Source organism: Anabrus simplex, chromosome 2, assembly GCF_040414725.1.
Source record: "Anabrus simplex isolate iqAnaSimp1 chromosome 2, ASM4041472v1, whole genome shotgun sequence".
NCBI classification, from domain to species: Eukaryota; Metazoa; Arthropoda; class Insecta; order Orthoptera; family Tettigoniidae; genus Anabrus; species Anabrus simplex.
In genome coordinates this window covers 329,480,951-329,503,835 of record NC_090266.1, presented here as the reverse complement: position 1 = coordinate 329,503,835, position 22,885 = coordinate 329,480,951, and the positions used below count along the sequence as shown (strand labels likewise).

Sequence of the window (22,885 nt, the reverse complement as noted above, 5' to 3'; positions counted from 1 at the left end):
AGTTACATACCACCTACAAGTTTGGTTAATGTACGTTCAGTGGTATCCGAATAAATGTTCCTTAGAGACATAAAAAACTACTTTTCAGGAAACGAGCCTCAAAGTTCCTTATGCATTCTACATTCATACAGAAGATCATCTGGGTTCTCTTCCATCTCATCTTGTAATCTTCTATTTAACTTCCTTTCTTCTGTCTTCCAAGCTTCACCAGCTCCCTTTCTGCTGCATTGCTTTCCTTTTTTTTTTTTTTTTACCGGGCGAGTTGGCCGTGCGCGTAGAGGCGCGCGGCTGTGAGCTTGCATCCGGGAGATAGTAGGTTCGAATCCCACTATCGGCAGCCCTGAAAATGGTTTTCCGTGGTTTCCCATTTTCACACCAGGCAAATGCTGGGGTTGTACCTTAATTAAGGCCACGGCCGCTTCCTTCCAATTCCTAGGCCTTTCCTATCCCATCGTCGCCATAAGACCTATCTGTGTCGGTGCGACGTAAAGCCCCTAGCTTTCCTTTTTCTTTCCTTATCTATAATTGAAATTTGTTTCAGTGTTGTGCCCTGGAGGTACCGGTATACGAAGTCTTTGTAGAACTTCGCTATTCGAGATATTACCCCCATTGTATATAGCCACGGCATCATAAACACCAAAGTGGAGTGTTTTTATACTCACAAATACCCTCTTGGGTATCCGAGTCCAGATCAAATTATTTAAGCATTCGTTAGGGATTTGGGTTTTACCGAGAAGGCATTTCCGGAGGAGTTTTTCATAGGATAAGTCTCTGAAGACTGGCCTTATGGATTCCACGACTGCAGACGGGAGACTGTGCTTGTGATCATGGTAGTGGTCGCAGTTTCCTTCATTTTTATGGTATTTGCACCACGTGTCCTCTCCTTTTGGACACAAACTGTGCTGTGGTTGTTCATTCTGCATCTTTTTGTACTCAATTGGGGAACACATTTGCACACTCACTTGTAACATTCGGAATAACAACAGTGATTTTTCTCTTTCCCACATTCTTGCGCACCTTGAAAATCCTATTCCTATGTCTACACATCTTGTTCAATGTATAAAACCAAACGAAGAAAAGCAGCTGAATACTGTTGTAAAAGAAGCCGCCAAAACGAACAATAAACACATGCAGTTGTGTTCTCAATCATTCTGCTGTCCAGGTTGGCCAACAATTGAAAGTTGCACTTTCCTGCAGCAGGGATATCCTCTCGCAGAAAATGACCACGTTCTGAAACATAAACACCTTCAACAGAGTCTTTGTCACCGCTTATAAATGGAAAGTAATGTTATGTCACATCAGTTCGAGGACATGTCATGCCCGACATCTGCAGAACTCCAGGTAATATAAAAATTAACACCCTTTCAAACGTCGCAGAGGTCTTAAACAAAAAGTATTCGAAAGAAGAAAGTCACAGGTACATAAAACTGCAAAAAATAATAAAAAAATTTTCGATGTCACCCCTTCCGGGTGTCCTTAACGTTATATTAGTCATAGATGGTCTTCAATGATGCAAGGATAGGAAAGCAAACAGGGACCATGGCTGAATTAAGGAAATATAATTTATTTCTTAAACGCTTAGGTCAATATAAAGATAAGTGTACCCTTCATACATCAGAGGCATTACAATGTACTGTACCACGTAAACCGAAAAAAAAGAAATTGTATGGTACCGTACCGAGAGGTGACAGGTGGGTGTGCGCGTGTATGTGTGTGTCTGTGCAAATATTAGATATTTCTTCAACATCACATGTTCTGTAAACAGTGAGTGATCATTGTCAATAACAGAAACATTATTGGATATACATTCTCTCTGCCTACCGATTTAGTGAGTGCTTTTTACATCTATAATGTGGTTATATGGCTCCAAATTACCATCACCTTCATTATTATTATTATTATTATTATTATTATTATTATTATTATTATTGGAAAGTACCGAAAGACTCAAAACTCTAGCAACACAAGATTATGATTACTAGATGCTATTCACCTGAACAGCCTCAATGTCTTCTTGCCACTGTGGTAATACATAACATACTCATCAGTCTTGTTGAACATGCAGATCACAGTGAACACGCCCTCTGCAACTTTAGGAATGAACGTTTTCATGGTATTCCCGTGCTTCAGTTCAAGTAACTCAAGCCCACCCCTAGAAGAACAAAGAATAACACAGTTAATGACTGCCATTTTTAGATGTTGATAATAATATTATTATTTAACATCCCCTCAAATATTACACATTTTGAGAGACTTCCTGAGATATTTAAAATCAACATTTCTTGTTATACAAATATTGTGTGCATTATTTAATTTAGCATTGCATTCTGCATAACTTTCAGGATATTTTTTGCATGTAGCCTACTTTGTTTATATTTGAAGGGAACATAGTAAAAAATAGAAGATTTGTATTATTGTACTATTGCACTATACGTAATGTGTTGGCGCAGTGTCAGATATGAATTATTTTTAGCACTTGTCCACCTTGAATATTTTGAAAATTGTCTTGATTTCTTTCTTAGCATGTCTGTATTTATAGCTGTGTATGTTATGACATGATTATGAAAGAATTAAACAGCTTAACTTGACTAGTTAAATCATGGGCCTGAGTACATCAATGTTTTACATCTACCATTAGCTTGATTTTACTTACCTATTTGAGGGATGTTTGGGATTGTAATTCACATAATTTCAAGCTCTGAGATACTTATTAAGATCATTGTAGTTACATATAATGTAGGTACTATAATAGTACACCCATTACAATTCGTTTTGCCTGATCGTTTTTCCAAATATCAGGGGCAGGTTTTGATGGGTTTAGCCAATTTTTATGGCCGGATGCGCTTCCTGATACCGACCCAACGTGGAGGGATGTATTCATTAATGCGTATTTCCGCGGTGGTTGGTAATGTGACATGATATGTGTAAATGAAGATCAAGACAATCACAACTGCCCAGCCTCCAAGCTAGAGGAATTATCTAGATGTGGATAAAATCCATCGCCGAGCCAGGAGTTGAACTCAGGTCCACTGAACCAAAGGCCAGTATGCTGACCATTAAAAATAAAAGTGATTATTTATTAGGCAGGCATTACAAATTCTTTGGTTTCTGATGGAGTGAAGTGCAGTGTCCCCTGTTCTCTCCTATTCAATCAATCAATCAATCAATCAATCAATCAATCAATCAATCAATCAATCAATCAATCAATCAATCAATCAATCAATCAATCAATCAATCAATCAATCAATCAATCAATCAATCAATCAATCAATCAATCAATCAATCAATCAATCAATCAATCAATCAATCAATCAATCAATCAATCAATCAATCAATCAATCATCTGCAATCAGGGCTGTTGCCCAAGTGGCAGATTCCCTGTCAATTGTTCACCTAGCCTTTTCTTAAATGTTTTCAAAGGACTTGGAAATTTATCAAACATTTCCCTTGATAAATTATTCCAGTCACTCCTGATCCTATAACTTAATATTTGCCCCAATTTCGCCTTTTTAATTCGAACTTCATCTTCACAATATGATCTTTCCTACTTTATTGCAAACTGATGTGGTTAAGCACCAGTCTTACAGAACCATGGCACAATTTCTGGCTATATATCCTTGTACTTGTAAAGTCATGATAGCCATTACATAAGTTTAGAGCGCTATAAGATTTAGGATGCAATATATTTCTGTGTTAGAGGCAATTATAGAATATGTTTAAATGAAAAATAACATTCCTGTAGTTTGGTTTTTCACATAAATCTGGAGGCTCTGTGACTATGATCACAATATCAACAGTCATGTAAAACTACAAGTATTCCTTTTTTGTTTGTGCACTAACTGTACTTTGTTGTTGGTTATAAAGTGTTTTTCAAAGTAGAATGTAGATATAGAAATATTATGTTGACATTACCATGAAATACCTTTCAAAAATTTCTGTTATTCACTTGGAAATGTACTCTTGAATTTTCTGAATTCCCACAGGGTAAAGAAACGGATGATTTTTTTTAATTCGGAGAAGCATATTTAAGAGGTAAGATTGCTACCCAAAGTACTACATGTATCATCGTACAATTATGAAATTTCACGAAGTAACTGTTGTTAGATCTCAATGTACGGGCATCTCTGGTGGGTGGGACATGTCCCCCCACCCTCCCACCCAATATTTTAGAGTACATCATTTTCTTTAGTTTCATTGTAATGTCTTCTTTTACTATGGCAATCTCAGAATAACATATAAATCAATATAATAATAATAATAATAATAATAATAATAATAATAATAATAATAATAATAATAATAATAATAATAATAATAATGTTAATTTGCTATATGATATTTAGGCTGTGAAACGATAATATAATATCCACTAATTTTTTACCCTCCTTCAATAGTCAAAAACACAAATCAGCATTGCAAGGAATATTCTTAATTTGAGGACAATTCACTATGAAGTGTTTGGCCGTTATAATCCTTATTGTTGTTATTCTCAACTCACCTTGGTTGATAGCCGAGACCAACAATGGGCTATCAATTAACAATTCAATTTGAACTCTGACAATGTTGCAGTCTCTTCAATATAACGGCCTCAGTGCAGAAGTGACAAGAGCAAAACTTATGAGAAAGCAATTCAGCGTCGGCAAGAATGAGAAATATTATTAGACAGTTCCTGTCGGAAAGATAATGTCTTTAATTCATTGCATTTTCTAGTGTTTTATTATATTACAGTATACTAACGAAATATGGATTAAGTTCGTTGTAGAAATTAAGAAGCGTAAATGTGAGGAAGAAACAAGCAATATAAAACTAAATGAAGTATAAACTTCAATACAGCATGTTTCTTACAATACAAGCTCAAGTGTCTCAATTAATGGTACAAATAAGTGTATGTTTCCAAATTCTCCAGATAAACTACCAGAAAACGTTTTTCTTCAAAAATTGAAACGACGAGCAACTCAGTTAAACTTCTTGTGGTTTAAGCACTTCCAGTGGATATCGGTAAGTAATGAACAAAACATAAATGGAATTGAATGTTTCTGTACCGTAGCAGTTTTAGTATTTTTGTTTAATTCCAGACAAGATACTGGTTAATAACATGGAAAAAATCCTCCACTACAGGGAGTTTCAGAAATTACAAAAAGGCACTTGAAAGATTTCTTGCACAGATAGCCCGTTCCAGGTGAACGCCAACCAGCTGGAGATCTGCTTTGGAGACAAGGGGCTCTCGTAAGTGGCCACTAATTAATGAAGTGTTATAATTCATTGTATAATTCCGTATGTGTATGGATGATTTAATGAAGTGTTATAATTCATTGTCAAGTATAATTCCGTATGTGTGTGTGTGGATGATTTAATGAAGTGTTATGTCAAGTATAATTCCGCATATGTCTGTGTGGATGAATTGTGCCATCCAGGATTAAATTAGTCCAACAAACCAGTCCGAGCTTTATTCATAATAATGTGAATAAAAGATAAGGGACTTCAATTAATTTCAGCATTAAGAAATGTTGTACTGAAGGTGTTAAGAGATGCAACAACTATTGATGCATCAACCTCAAGCTGACAAGTCTCCTAGATAAGCAAAGGGAGGTGAAATATACTAGCACGCAGAAGACTTCTGTACTTATTTCTTTTTTGTTTTTTGTTTTTTAATTTGTTTTACATCACACCGACACAGATAGGTCTTATGGCAACGATGGGATGAGAAAGGGCCAGGAGTGGGAAGGAAGCGATCGTGGCTTCAACTAAGGTACAGCCCTAGAATTATCTTGGTATGAAAATGATTAACCATGGAAAAACATCTTCAAGGCTGTCAACAGTGGGCTTCAAACACACTATCTCACAAATGCAAACTGATAGCTACGTGACCAAAACTCACAGCAAATAAAATAATACAAAATAATGCCCTGAAAATGAAGAAATGCCACAACCTCAGTGGGTCATTTATGATACTGTTCTGGAAAATGAAGTTATGAAGCTATCACGACTGTCTCGACGTCTCAACACAACGATAATATAATAGGGATAATTCCACCTAATTAGTACTACTTGTTACAAGTACAATGTATTTACATTTAAAAATAAACCAACTGCAGGACCGGATTCGATATACAATCGATCATCTTCAGCTGCTTGAGAACATAAGATAAAATGACATATCTTTGTTATTTTGATTCTTAGGTTCTAGTGTCTATTACAGTTTATCATTTTCATGGCTGTATTGTTAAAACTCAGGATTATATAATGGGGATAATTACTTATTCCAAGTATGTTATTTTATCTTATGTTCTCAGCAGCTGATGATGATCGATTGTAGATCGAAACCGGTCCTGCAGATAGTGTATTTTAAAATGTAAATACATTGTACTTGCAACAAGTAGTATTGCTTAGGTGGAATTATCTCTATTATATGGACGGTGTTATGCATCAAGCAGTTATGCGCCAAATCTTAGTTTTGAACAAAACGCGTTGAAAGGTTTTCACATTTAAAATAATCTTAGAAGTGATATTTTAGTCAAAATAAATACATATTTGGTACAGTTACATAATGCGGTGCGTGTGATGCGATTATTAAGAAGAAAACTCATTCAGTGCAATATTTTCCTTGTTTTCCTCAAATTTAACTAGCCGTATTTGCAGTTTACAGACCGAAGTTATGCATCAAGTGGCTTAGTACCAAACTGTGGCGGTTAATTTGTTGATGCTCAGGGCTACAACACATTTAGTTATGCAACAGAAAGTGAAGCGCTACTATGTGAGGTTTTGTTGGTGTTAAGCAAAAACCAGGCACAAAATATTAGGTTTTCTATTTTATTATGTAAGAATTTCACAGAAACGTACGGGCAAATAAGTGTCGAACTCAGAAAAGAAGGAAGGAAGGAAGGAAGGAAGGAAGGAAGGAAGGAAGGAAGGAAGAAAGAAGGAAGTGGTAGTATCATTACTAAATTCTAACTACCTTCCAGGTACACCTTTACCACCTGTGCTAGTCCAACAACTTCAAGGCTTTCGTGGATGACTTAAAATTAATTGTTAACGTAATGAAAGCTTATGACCTTACTGTATGCATTACTAAGCTGCTTGGTGAAATGAAGTTACTTAAATCCAAGCGACCAACTGTACACTGATAATGTTATACCACAAAAACAAGCGTGTACTACTGATAATGCACTGTAGGCCCTTTAGCAATAACTCGCACTACATAACCGTAATATATTGGAGTATACTGCAGAATTCCAAATTCCACTTGGCGAATCAATTCTTTAAATAAGGTGGATATACGGTTGATGCATATCTTGTAACCCCGCATTATGATAGTGGTGCTTAACAATTTCTTCTGTTACAGCTGTTGAAATTCAAACAGAACTCCATAAGTATTCGAGCAGTTAGATCGACTCTTTAAGCAATAAATGGTACCAGTATTCCGTTTCCTGAAAATTGACGCTTAGCAGGTTGATGCATAACAGCGTCCATACAATCGTGAGTTTTATCAATACGGCCATGGAAGAAAGAACTAAAATAGATCTCAACACAAAAAATCCGATTTATACAACAAACCCAAAGAATTTTTATACCCACATAAAAGAGATGCATTTAAAATAGGATATAAAATACATTCCTAAGTTTCAACCACTAATACTTCACTTCTGATGGCATTGTATTTAATATCATTAAAGGTAGTTAAATGTGAAGAAAACCCACCACTGATTGCATCCCACTTAATACCAATGAAGACAATCAAAGCTAAAATACCACATTCCATTGGCAAATAACTCATTGTCTTCTTTGATAACAGCCCCTAATGAACTACGAAACCAGCCTACGGCAAGAGAAGTGATAAACATTTCACTGTTGAATGATATAGTTGATAGGGGGATATCTGATATGTAACTTACTGACAAAAATTAAAGAAACAATTCTTTTATTACAACTAGATGGATCTACAGACAACAACAAGAAGAGCATTTTACTCCTATATGCACGAAATTTTGACTGTCAGCAAAGTGAAGTGAAGGAAGATATTTTAAAGTGTTTCTCATTATTCCAAGGATACAAAAGGGTAGCCAGTCCATTATATCTCAAGGGTACATTTTCTTACATAAAAGAGTTGAATTTAAAATTTGAAGACCCAGACACAATAATATTTAATTTCTGGAACAAAATTAAATGTCTGGAAGGAACTTTAGTTTTGGTTTAATACAATCAGAAAATGAAACAATAAATTATTTTAGTTGTACTCAGATTGAATAATAGAAGCAGACAATTGCACATTTTAAGCAAGCCTTGGCCCATGGAAGTAACGAAGTCCCACTCTCATTTCAAGGGGTGAGGGACTCCTTGGAAGTAACTTGGTGAACGAAATGGAATTAGATGGGGAGCCTCAATATTAATGCGGCTTATGGAAGAAAGAAAGTAGAACTGGTTGAGTCAGCAAAGAGGGTGCATGTGGATGTGCTAGGAGTAAATGACATCCGGGTAACGGAAGATAACGAGGAAGAGATAGGAGATTATAAAATGTTAAAAAGGGAAGGGAAGGCTGTGGGGTACGGCTGTTCATCAGGAATACTATCGCAAGCAACATAGTTTCTGTGAGGTACGCAAATGACGGAATGAAGTGAGTAGATTTGGCAATTGGAAAAATTAACACGAGAGCAGTATCAGTGTATTCACCATGTGAGGGTGCGGATGAGGATGAAGTTGACAAGTTTTATGAAGCGTTAAGTGACATCGTAGTTAGGGTAAACAGCAAAGATTGGACAGTGCTAATCGGTGATTTCAATGCGAGAGTTGGAAATAGAACTGAAAGATACAAAAGAGGGATTGGGAGATGCGGGGAAGATATGGAAGCTAACAGAATGGGAAGCGCTTGCTGGACTTCTCTGCTAGTATGGGCTCAGCAGTAACAAATACATTCTTCAAGCATAAGGCTATTCACCACTACACGTGGGAGGGTATGGGCACCATATCTATAATAGTCTGTATCTTAATCGACTTTTAATTCAGGAAATCTGTTAGGAATGTGCGGGTTTTCCTAGACATTTTTGATGATACAAACTGCTGTATGACCTGTAGTGAACTTAGTATTTCTAGGCCTAGGATAGAGAAAGTAAAATCTGTCTGCAAATGAATAAGAGTAGAAAATCAAGAGAAAGGCGAAATTAGACAGAAACACATGGATATGATTTGTGAAAAGTTCCAAACAGTGGACAGTAAGCAGGCTCAGGATATAGAAAGAGATTGGGTGCCATATAGGGCTGCTGTATTAGAAACAGCAAGTGAATGCCTAGGAACAACTGTGTGTAAAGATGGGAAATTTTGAACATCTTGGTGGAATGATGAAGTAAGAGCAGCTTGTAAATGTAAAAAGAAGGCGTATCAGAAATTGCTCCAAACAAGGACTAATGCAGACAGAGAATTCTACGTAGATGAAAGAAACGAAGCAAAACAAATAGCTGTTGTTGAATCTAAAAAGAGGTCGTGGGAAGATTTTGGTAACAACATGGAAAGGCTAGGTCATGCAGCAGGGAAACCTTTCTGGACAGTAGTAACGAATCTTACGAAGGGAGAGAAAAAGGAAATGAATAGTGTTCTGGGTAATTCAGGTGAACTCATAACTGATCCCAGGGAATCACTCGACAGGTGGAAGGAATATTTTGAAAATCTTCTCTACGTAATAGGAAATGTTCCTGGTGTCGTCGCGAACAACCGAGCTCATGGGGAGGAAGAAAATTATATTGGTGGAATTACGCTTGATGGAGTGGAAAGGATGGTGTTATAAAGAAGAAGGAATAGATTAAATTAGACCATAAATGGTGAAATATAGTGGGAAGTCTGGCATCAAATGGCATGATAGAGTAATAAGATTAGCACGGTGTGTTAGTGTGGTACCTTCTGATGGACGAAAGCAGTAATTGTACCTATCTACAAGCAAGGCAACAGGAGGGATTGCAACAACTATCGAGGTATCTCATTGATCAGGACACCAGGCAAAGTGTTCACTTGCATTTTGGAGGAGAGGGTGTGATCCGTGGTTGAGAATAAGTTGGATGAAAACCAGTGTGATTTCAGACCACAGAAGGGCTGTCAGGATCAGATTTTCAGTATGCCCCAGGTAATTAAATAATGCTACTAGAGGAATAGATATGTTTCGTATATCTAGGAAAAAACATATGACAGCGTACCGAGAGAAAGATGCTCGCCATAGTGGGAGACTATACGATTAAGGGTAGATTATTAAATTCATCAAGGGCATTTATACTAGGCTTCTATATGAATTTCATTAATTTACAATTTACATTTAAAAATTTTATATTAAAATTTCTCTGTAAATATCCATTTGTTTATCACGTTTACTATATTCTAATTTTCGTAAATTTAAGCCAATAATAATTTTGATAATGCTAGTGAAACAGGAGACCAATTCACTCATTTTATTATCGATTCGTTTTTCATTTTCAAGTCTATCAGTCAAAAAATATATTTTTTAAACGTGTAGATGAGGATTATTTTTAATTTTTGCTCTAAGTAGACACCTAATGTTGCCTTGTAAGGGACATGTTCGTACCACTTTTTCAAATTTCAGTCTAAATATTTCACTAACACGTACTTCTAAGTGGGAAATGATTATACTTTTGCTCCTGTATGTACAAAAGGAGTGAATATTTCATGCACAAGTAAAAAATATTTGATCCACCTCAAACCAAAAGAGTTCCTGACTATATCAAGAAGAGAAAGAGAGACACATATAAGTACCATATCAATGTTATTTACTGCCCAACAAAGCAACAAATGGGAGCCTCTACAGCAATACAGCTTTGCTGAATACAGCACACACCAGTGAATTTTATATCGAGTAACACATCCCATTGCATTGATGCAAGCTTGAATTCATCTTGGCATACTACCCACTAGTTCAACAATGCAATGTTGGTCTAAGTTGTCCCACACCTAAATGGTGATTAGGGGTAGATATTGCAGAGTGATTGGTGGGTCATGAAGTCCATAAACAGCGTTCTTAATCCCAGGTATGTTCGATAGGGCTCATGCCTGGGAACTGGCGGTCACTCTAGTCGAGTGATTTCATGATCACGAAGGAGTCGTTAATGAGAGCCATATGGTGAATGTGCTCATAATCATCCATCAAGACTACAGCCATGACATTGCTCTGCATGACTAAGTGTGGCATACGGTGGCCCCACATAATGCCACCCCAAACACCAGAGAACCATCATCTTGCTGTATGTGCTGGATGATGTGTGTGGGATGTGAAACCTGACTAGATTGTCTCCAAACATATTGCCGATGATCACCAGGAATAAGGCTTAGGCGACACTCATCAGTGAAAAGGATTTTTCCGATTCTGAAGAGACCATTCAGCATAATGTTGGGCCCAATTGTACCTCACCCTTGATGTCTAGGTTTGAGAGCTGGGCCTCCCCATGGGCATGAAGAGTAAATTTGTCTCTTGTACAACTTGTTTCTCACAGTTTGAGTTCCTCTGAGCTGAAATTCAAAGCTAATTGTCATCGAATGCAGTAATTCCCTTGGAAAATCTGTACGAAGGAAGCCATCAATAGTTTCCATCTCCCTGTACCACTTCCATGTTCGAACCACATGACTTTGCTTATCCAAAGCAGGCTGACTTGCCTCGAGTGTACTGTATCACGCGGTGCATCCCGTAGTACGGGATCATGGCTTCATCAATGCTTGACTCTATCTCCCAAAAATCAAACTCCTTGAAACTCTTTTTCAGTTTGTCTAGGTATTGTCGAACATTCACACCTGTGTAATTTTTGTCCAAGTTGGTATAGTCGCTCAGGTGACGATTCCTCATATTTTCTTTAAACCTAATTATTCGCATTGAGCTCAAAACCAAGCCATATTTGGTAGCACTACTTTCTTCCGAATACATCCTATAGTGGGCCAAGGAATATAACTACCGTACTGAGAAAGTGAATGCCAATGAAAGCTTGCAGCTCATCTGTAGAGAACTGGAACATTAGACGTCCTTCCTGAACAGAATGTACATAACTTTTTTCACAATATCTAAAGTCAATTCTTTGCTGTAAAATAGATAATTGCCTAGATAATGCATCAGCCTCGTGAACGATGTACTTATTTCTATCCTCGAATCTTTTCTTAATTTCGCATTTTTCAGGCAAGTCACAATTTTTCCACTTTCCAACCCGATTTCTGTTCCCCAACAACATAACCTTCACCACTGTTGCACTGAAAATGCTCGTTTAAACATTATCCTGTTCGTTAATATAGCAAGAACTGTCTTGGTCTGGAAGTTAAATTTCCTCAGAATATTCTTCTGCAGTTTCTCCTTAAGTACTCTATCCTCATTTAAACAATGGAAGATGGCTTCGGTTCAGACCTTAGATGCTGTCCATGTAGATTATTTGTTGTTCCTCCAATATTTTCGTCACCACTATCTTCATCTGTGTCGTATGTTACTGCCGGGGGAGGGGCATCTATATATCCACGCTGTTGGCCTGTAACATATCCGGACGCTCATCCTCCACCAGTAATGTTACAATCTATTGCACAGACAGTCTCCTTCATGAGGCGAAAAAGGGAACGAAAATTCGAAAAGTGCACAGACGTATGAAGATAATAGTTAGAATTGTAAGAATATATCAAAGTATACCAGAAAAATGTAATGTTTCTTATATATTGTTCCAGGAACAATTAGGCATGAGGTTTGTCAAAGGGGTTTCGAGTTCTTATGGAGCGGTACAGAGAGTGGTATGTGAAATGATGGGTATATTTTTCTTTAATAACATTTATTCTTTTCATTGAACCCGAAAGTTTGATTCCCTATCATTTTTCTTGATAATGATTTCTATACCGAAAATGATGAACTTTTTCCCAAGTCTTTAGAATTATTCTTAAATGAAAATAAATTATATCTTAAGGTAACGAATTCTTCTGATAATGCCTCTCTTGAAATAAGTTCATTTAGTGCACTGAAATAAATGAAATATTTTATCACTTGTAACATGAATTATGTTTTCGAGTTTATAGCACTCGAGACGCAAATCTATGCTTATAATTTACCTAAATTTAACACTGAGATTAGCAAAATTGTGAAAGTAGAAAATAAAGTTTGTCTTGTAAAGTTCAAATTTAACCTTTAAACAATTGCGTTAGACACAAATGATCCTAGTTCAAGTTTATAGTGTTCGTCAAGCTACCCACTCCAAAATCACTGATTTTACTGTTCCACAAATGAAAAATTAATCTGGTGGAACTACAAAGTTTTAAAGCACTTATATCACCTGCATTACTGGAACATGGACTGGATTGGAGAACATGCAGTTCAGCGAACCACACGTTGAATTCCCTGTAGTCGGATGTCGTGATGCCCACCATGGTACCACGTTTGATTTCCTCGTCGAACCACGATCCGATGTCCCACGTCGAACCACGATCCGATGTCCCACGTCGAACCTCGATCCGATGTCCCTCGTTGACAGGTGTAGATAATTGCGATAGGCACTCGTCAGGATTTATCGTATTCAAAATATGCTTGTAGAAGACGAAAAAGTCAAACTGACTATCTTTAACTTCGGGAGTGTCCTATTTTAATATGGCACATTATTTAGTAAATTGCACACGAGTGGGGTATTTCATCACTGGTAGCATATTTCAAGATTCTTGTACTAGATATCATTTATCCGCCTACGTCTATCGTCCGTAATCAATATCACTCAGATATCACAATCTATTTATAGCACAGTTCAATTGTCCGTAAATCATATCACTCAGAAATTACAGTGTATTGAAAGCATAGTTAATTAGGAATAATTATGAGTGTCCTTACTTGGGAAAGAAATCAAATTTATAAGTAGTGTCACTAGGAACAGAGTTTGTTAATGAAATTGTATTTCACAAATGTCGTTGCAAAAATCAAATTTCACTTCACGTAATTTTACAAGTGTCTGCACGCAATAATAGAGTCTACTCATGAAGAAGAATTGTAAGTCTCATAATATTTAGAAGTATTAACACACGACAATATAGTCCATTCATGACTACAACAGTCTCTAATATTCAGAGTTTGAATGTGGAATAAAAAAAGAATGTAACTCAATGTTTCACACTCGCCTCGAATGTATCACAATTCCACAGTCTTTACATGTACACGTTAAAGTACGGTCGCGACCAGTCTATTTTGTAGGGCTAAGTAGTCTGTAATTTTCTAAGAAGTTTTCTTAATTCACTCATGAAAAAAGCTTTAAGTAACTTCTTGTCACTGACGTCTTAAGCTGCGGTTAGAAACACGAAGTTGATAACTACAACCATCATAAGTCACTGTGTTATTGAAAAGTTTCTAAGTGTTGTATCACTCACTGAATTCATACAAGTCTGTTTCGAAGATCCTTCGCGTACCGTACTAAGTTTGAGTGCCGGGTTTAAATTCATTCTCACCAGCCTGCATACGTTACAGCTGTGAGTGCTGAACTGGAACTACTATTGACCCTGTCAATGCGGCTCTCCTTTTATATCCACTAGCCGGGCTATCACCCGTCCCTTGTGGAAAATTGCATTTCTATCTTATTGAATATCTTCCAATTCCATGGGTCGATTTTCACCAAATTTGCAGGGGTTTACGTTTAAACTATGGCTACAAGGTGATGCAGTTTTTAAATTGAAATTCCAACGGGTTTAGATTTTAGAAAATGTTCTGACAATTTCTAGATCGCCACGCCTTCTCACGTGCTATTACGTCATCAGTGACGTGGAACAGGTGATGTGTACTGCATGCTGAATGCTTGGCCGTGCTGTGGCGTTGATAACCTAAATTCCGGCCGTCCTGTTACAAATATAGGACTTTAGAATTTATGTTCCAGGTGACCAGTGGTTCCTGGTACAATATATAACAAAAAACATAAAATAAAACTTAATGCTTTTGATATCCTTTGTGCTCAGTGTTGCAAAAACGCAACATTCGTAATGTAGCTGATCTGATTGATGTATTGTTGCATCCGGGATTAATTTTTCCAGACAGGCAAATTAAATTATCCCTAAGCTACGCTGTAAACAAGAGTCCATCATTATAGCTTCAGTTGCGCTCGATCTGCTTACTTTTGTTGTTGGTCAGACACAACAATTCTCAGAGTTTATGCACAAATAGACACACAGTCTGATACGGTGGGAAACATATTTTCAACTTTCATTATCAAGTACATGGAGCTCGTAGCCTGAGTCATGTAGCAGCTATATGGCTAACACCAAAGTGTTTAAAATAGCTGCTGTCAACTATATTTAAAAAATGTAGATCACTGTTTGCTGTTGTGAAAACGCATCACGGGAACTAATGGGTTCCAAGTGTACACATTCACATGTTGACACTGCACATCAATGCCATCCTAGACGCTCACTACACTGCTTAGAACACACACCTACAGTGTTTACAATCTGATTTACGTCGCAGCAACACATGACAATGATGGGATAGGAAAGGACTAGGAGTGGGAAACAAGCGACTGTGGCCTTAATTAAGGTACAGCCCAGAACACGCTTCTAAAGCTTCCGCTACAACTTCAACTGAAGTACTGCCTCTCATTTGAGCGTGATGTTCTGCCTGTGAATTGGCAGAAGAGGTAAACCAGTGAGTTTCTTAATTTGGTAAATCCATCTGCACTCTGTCCTTCCCTGTGGTGTTATACGTTCCACTTTCTCTTGCAACATGCATTTCTCAAGATTTTCTCCATTCCTTCTAGTGACGTGCACGAAGAGCTGAAAGATCTTATGATTGATACGGGATGAAAGCTGTTTGGAAGTGCTAAGTTGCTCAATGATGGGTATATTCATTCTTCTTTCAGACCACTATGTATGTAGCATTCTACGCCAATACCACATATCGAATGCATTCGATGCGTTGTTTGTCTCACACCTTTAGGGTCCATGATTTACAACAATGTAGAAATACAGAGAAAACAAGAGCTTCAACACGTCGAATCATTGTTGTTGTTTATTGTTTCCAGATCCTAGAGAATTTCGTCATAACAACACTCCCTAAGTCTTATTTCTGCCTCACAACTTCCCGTGTCGATGATAGTTGATTCAAAATAGACAAAATTGTGTACTACCTGCAGTCCCCTTAATTTACTTGTGACCTAGATCTGTGCTCTTCAATTGTCATAGACTGTGCTCACATTTTTCACACTTGTTAGTAAGTCAGCAAGTTTATCTTCGCTGCTGGCAAGGAGAGCAGTGTCGTCAGCAAATCTTAAATTATTAATATTCATTAGTATAATGATTCATGAAATCTATTTAAAATATTCTATCACAACAGACCAATAAACTAATGACATTACTCAAATAAATCAGTATTACAATAGCATTTGTTATTGTTAAATGATATATTGTGTATTGCATTTTCGTAAAACTTGTAGACCTGTTGTAATGTTCGAATAAGGAACTCGCGAGATCACGATCAAACTATATTATAAGGGGAGATCAAAAATTTCCTGAATCAACATGAAAATCAGGCACAATCACAGTGAGCATTGAGGTACTCATCCCGCCGATGGACCAGGTTGAAGATCTCCGTGTGGTAAAACACCGTGTTCTGCTGCGTAAAGAAGTCCGTAACCGCCTGTTGCACATCCTCATCTGACAGGAAGTATTGACCATACAAGGCCTTTTTGAAGGGACTGAAGGCGTGATAATCACATGGGGAGAGATCAGGACTATAGGGTGGGTATTCGGGTGTCTCCCACTTGAGTTTTTGTTGTCCGTAATGGAAGAGGCTGGCCTCCCAGATCAACCGGCGTCTTGTGTCGAAACACGCACGGAACTTGGTGCACCATTCCACAACGGTGGTTCTTGACAGACATGCTACCCCATACACAGTCTTCATTCTCCGATGGATGCCCAACAGTGTTTGTCCCTCGACAGCCAAGAACAAAATAACAGCACGTTGGTCCTGTTTGGACGCATTTGGTAAAATCGTTGCCATAGTTCACGTGGCCGCATTTAAGTCACGCACTTTGGCACGACACGACTGCGACATATCTTTGCCTACATATCCGTGCTTATATATCCACATCGGAGTCGCGGTACGTTGTATGTCCACTGCGGCCCTCAAATGGAAACTTTTTGACTCCTTATAGTAAGTAACTAAGCAGTTATCTGGGAGTCAAAACAATGTGATGGTGAGCCTTCCAGACCCCTAATGACCGAATACAATTTTCGACTAACCAACTCCACATCACTTCCCCCATTAAGTTACTTTACAGGTGACCCTTTAAGTGGGGAAAAGAAATAGAACTAAAAATTTGTGACAGTTTTTTTTCAGTATTTGACACACCTACTATATAGGTAAGTTCATGCGGATCTTATTTCAGATATACTTAGTAATCCGACGGAAAGGAAGTTAGTGGCATTTTCCACAGTGCACAGTAACAAATTCAAACAACTTATTTGCTTTTTAAACAAGATGTGCAATCTGTAGTGTTGAATTTTTCAGTATCCTACTAGACTTGGTCTCAAATATCTGTCACACTTACGTTCATTTTCAAGTAATTCATGGTGGTCACTAAAACAGTTACTTCATCATTTTGAATTTTCCTTCGAGTAACTGCTTATGTAAAACCCTTCCCTCAGTCAGCTGATTATCATAAGCCACCTGACACAGAAACACGAAAATAACGTTCACAAAGGGAAACCTAAACACAAGGAAAACTCAATAGCCCATAATTCTCTCCATGATTTTTTAAAATAATTTACTTTCTTTAGTAAAAATATGAACTACATGCGTAAAGAAATGTTTAAAGAAGGCAAAGCTTTTATTGGGTTAAATTCAATTGTTTTATTTTCCAAATGCTTGATTTCCTGATGTTATTGATTAAAATGGATTGAATGTTTAAAACCTGCATGTGCCCCTTCAATTTTTCTACTTTCATTTTATTTCGTTGGGGATTTAAACCCCAACCCCTGGGTACGGCCTTGGAGGAAGGTTATCTCAAATTTACAACAACTAAAAAATATTCTAAAATCTCGTTTGGAAGTAGTGTATCTTGTATCCGTCCAGCATCTTGACATTACTGAATATATCCCCCACAGCATGGTCTTGTTTTGGTGTACATTTAATGAACACAGGTGTTTAGAGTTGTGTTCCTCTGGTCACAGTTTATGTGACACTGGAGAAATAATTAAAAGCTGTTAGTGCACATTAGGGTCTGAAAAGATTATTCATAATCTCAATCAGTATCATAAATGCACCACGGGACATCTAAAGTTAAAAAAGAGGAAGATCTGCTGGTAATAACACTACATAAAGTGAGTTAGCAAGAGTCCCGTAAGAGCCTATAGTGAAATGAAATATTTTGAAATTTACTACGGGTAAATTTTGTGATCATTTTAATATTTTTGTGTGTATTTCAGTGCCATAAAGTAAGTTACAAACGCTGTTTGAAAATTATTTATCATTACGCATCAATTAATGCGTCATTATGTTAATTTAACAATTTCCAATTGGAACTCCATACTTGGGGGTGTTTCCAGAACTTCATATTTTTCCAAAAATAAGAAACATATGTTGATGTCTTACAACACATGGAAAGCAGTCAGCAAAATCTCCAGGCACCCCAGAACCTTTCTGTGTCAGTTTGATTTAGATACTGAATATTTTGATGGCATTGCTAAAAATATTCATGTGATTCTTATATGAAGTGTTTAGATACTTGATTTGGCAGCCAGTGTAGACATACTGCGCAAAAGCAAAACCATTAATGATTGAAAGATAAAGGCTTTCACTTTCAGAAAACTGAACCTTAAGAGAGATAGAAGCAAGCAATTGTATGCACGGTTTATGTCAGTTATCAGTAGACCTCGGATTTTTAGGTGTCTAAAATAGGCTCGCAAATGTTCCAAAATAGTTTCTATACGTATATTCAATTTTATTTATTTCAATAGGCTTATTACAATTAGAATAACATTTTTATTTAGCTAAATTCATAATAACAATTTATGGGGAAATATAAAACAAATATCACTCACTTCTTTGCTTCAAATATTAAAGAATATAATGTTACCATCCGATTTGAAGTGGGAAGCTCCTGTAACATTTTAATTAAAGACGACTTTCAAGTTGACACTTTCTTGTTTTCACTCGTGGCACAGATTATGGGAGTGTACACCGGGAGGCTCTTAAGGAAAGGACTTCTGGGGAGTATGGTTTGCAGACTCCCGTCTTTAAAATTTTGTTTCAGAAGTATTTCAAGAATGTACTGTTCAAGATACTAAAAGGTATTCGGCATATATTTTAGTTTCCTGGAATGAATTAAAAGCCTTTTAAATGGATTTTTTAATCGATTTAGGGAAAAGACAGGAATTATGGCGTATAGGCAAATATAGGTTCTAACGTCAATTTAGCCACTTTAGGCACTATATGACCACCGTTTCTAACCTTATATATACTGTACATGAAATGTGTAAATACATTATCTTTAACTTATCTCTTCAGGAACAAAATAATTTTTTGCCTAAAATCCGAGGTCTAGTTATTAGCTTGCATTCGGGAGGAAGTGGGTTCGAACGCTGAAGATGGTTTTACATGGTTTCGCATTTTCACACCAGGCAAATACTGGAGCTGTACGTTAACCAAGGCATGGGTTCTTCCTTCCTACTCCTAGCCCTTTCCTATCCCATTGTTGCCGTAAGACCTCAGTGGCGGCTCGTGGAGAGTAAATTTGGTGCAGCCCAACTCGCGCGTGTGCAGTAAACGTGTACATTTTGAATAGGTGTGTTGGATAATCTCGCTAGGAGGAAATAGGGTATCGGGATGATGTTTTGGGAAGATATTGGGCTACAAATATGCGCTGTATAATTTTCATGCACTTACTTTAAAAAGCACAACGTAAATATAAAATTAACTAAAAACAAATATTACTCACATTCGGTAACCTCTATTGCTTGTACACTGACTTAGCAAATGTCATGGGATAGTCACCTAATAGCGTGTGGGGCCTCCTCTGGCCCTGCGAACTGAAGTGAGACGCCGTGGAGGTAAGTCGACAAGTCCCTGTTAGTCCTCTGGACGCAGCTGACGCCAAATCGTTTGCAGAGCGGCCGCCAATGCTGGTCTGTTCGTGGGTGCAGGATCCATGGCACGGAGCCTGCGTTCCAGGACATCCAAGATATGCTCGATAGGGTTCATATCGGGGCTCCTGAGTGGCCATGGCATCGTTGGACCTCCGCTGCATGTTCCTGGAACCATTCCCGTGCGACGTGGGAGCGATGTGGTGGCGCGTTATCATCTTGAAACACCGCAGAACCGTCTGGGCGCTGGAAGGCCAAACATGGGTGGAGATGGTCTCCAAGCAGCTCAACATTCCGCGTACCATTAAAAGTCTCTTCCAGAAGAACTAGGGGACCCATTCCATACCAGGAAAATGCACCCCAGACCATAACAGAGACACCAGCGCCCTGGACCACACCTTCGAGGCAGGCGGGATCCATCGCTTCCTGTGATCTGCGCCATATACGGTGCCTCCCATCGGCATGGTGCAGTTGAAATCGTGATTCGTCCGACCATATCACGATACGCCATTGTTACAGTGTCCATCCCTGGTGACTGGCGACAAATGCGCGTCGTTGTGCCCGATGACGTTGGGTTAAAAATGGCACCCGTGTGCGGCGACGGCTCCCATACCCCATAGAACCCATGTTCCTACGGATTGTCCACTGAGAGACGTGTCTAGCAGGGCCTGTGTTGAATTGAGCCGTGATTTGTTGCACGGTTGCCCGTCTGTCACTATTGACAATCCGTCTCAGATGTCGCCGGCCACGGTCATCGAGGGTGGCTGGACGGCCGGTCGTTCGTCTGTTGTGGACGGTGACACACGTATTCAACCATTCACGATACACCCTGGACACGGTTGATCGTGTGAAGCCGAATTCCCGCAACACTTCCGAAATCGCACTTCCCATCCGTCGGGTACCGACCACCATACCCCGTTAGAACGGTGTCAGCTCACGACGACGTTCCATGTTACACCTGTCACATGCACAGCCACTGCTCACAAGGTCTCCTATACAACTGCCGCTGGCACAGGGGTCGTGTGGTGCGCAGACAACACACCTGCGCATCAGTGCTCCGCTATCCCATGTTATTTGCTCAGTCAGTGTATGTTAAATCTATTCCTCGGTCCTTTGAAGTAGCGAACTTGGCAATAATGTCATAGTAAAAGGGCATTGTATCCATCAAGTCTTTCAGCAGTGACTTATCCAGGGATAAGGTAGCCAGCGCAGTCAGCCTCTCCTGGGATGTTGAATTCCTTAAGTAGGTTTTTATCCGCTTAAGACACGAAAAGCTTCTTTCTACCGAGGAGCTGTTAGACGGTATGGCACGTATTAAACAAAATAATTGATACTCTTCTTTGAACACATCCTTGAGTTCATTCTTTATTGAGCGACAGAATTATTTCCTCCAAACTGGTATTTTTGTAGGTAGAATCGGAATCCAAAGAAAAGCTGCTCGATTTGTTTTGGGCGATTTCCGACATAAGAGTAGCGTTACAAAAATGTTGAAAAGTTTGGGCTGGGAAGACTTGGGAGAAAGGAGACGAGCTGCTCGACTAAGTGGTAAATTCCAAGCTTTCAGTGGATAGATGGCGTGGGAGGACATCAGTAGACGAATAAGTTTGAGTGGTGTCTTTAAAAGTAGGAAAGATCACAATATGAAGATAAAGTTGGAATTCAAGAGGACGAATTGGGGCAAATATTCGTTTATAAGAAGGGGAGTTAGGGATTGGAATAACTTACCAAGGGAGATGTTCAATAAATTTCCAATTTCTTTGCAATCATTTAAGAAAAGGCTAGGAAAAAACCGATAGGGAATCTGCCACCTGGACGACTGCCCTAAATACAGACCAGTAGTGATTGATTGATTGATTTACTGAAGTTCATTTCTCAACCCCTGTGTGTCAAATGTCGTGGGATAAGAGATTTTTAAGTTCTCTAGAGCATCAAAAAGGAAAATTTTAGAAACTTATTCAAACTCAGAGCTATCTCCTAAGCAGATAAATTGGAGCTTCTGCATATCTTGAAATCTTGTATCAGTTTCTACGGAGACTAAATCCAATATCTGAAAATAAAGCACTCGATACTTAAGAAAAATTTTACTTACTGTTTTTAAACCAGAATGACTTTTTAGTTCAATTTTGGTTTTCTTCTCAGCCGTATGAAAGTAGGTTTTAACTGTTTCTTCATTCTTTTTACCTAGTATCAGTTGCCGCGTGAGCTTATTTTTGAGAGGCAGAAGTAAACGTCCAGAGACTTCTTTTGGAGCACGTTAAATAATATATTAGCACGCTCAAAAATATCATTGAATACTATTGACAAAAATATGAACTGAAAGGTATTGAAATGATAAAACAATTCCTCTGATTGACGAATGCTTTTTCGTCTGACTGAGGATCGTACATAAGTCTTTCAAAAATTTCTTTCAATCCCTTACTCTCCTCGACAACCACGTTCAAAAGTTTCCCATGTGACGTCCATTGTGTATCCACACCAGATGGTATTCGCTTCGCAATTAATGTATCAGCAATGAAAGTTCTTTTGACTGATGAATGAAAAATGAAGGAATACCACCAAAACTTGCAAAAAAGAGTAAGGCACTGTGATATGTTAGTAATGCCTTGCTTTACCAGTAGACTTAATCGGTGTGCGAAACAATGTACAAGTAATGCTTGAGGGGCACCTTCCTTGACCTTAGCTTGAAGACCATTTAGATGACCGCCATGACACTAGCTTCGTCATGACACTAGCAATCAATTTAGTTTTGTAGAAAAATTCACTCACAACAGTCTGCAGCAAGATGAATAAAGTAATCGCAGTACAGTACGAACCAAGGAAAAAAACCAGAAAA

At 38.1% G+C, this 22,885-nt stretch overlaps 1 protein-coding gene across 1 annotated transcript in view; it reads right to left on the bottom strand.

The window, feature by feature from the left end:
• Positions 1-22,885, bottom strand: part of LOC136863533 (NACHT and WD repeat domain-containing protein 2) — a 638,416-nt gene that overhangs the window by 12,487 nt on the left and 603,044 nt on the right. The window contains exon 27 of the mRNA XM_067139918.2: positions 1,994-2,152. Within this exon, the coding sequence (XP_066996019.2) occupies positions 1,994-2,152 (159 nt within the window). The remainder of the gene's footprint in view (positions 1-1,993; positions 2,153-22,885) is intronic.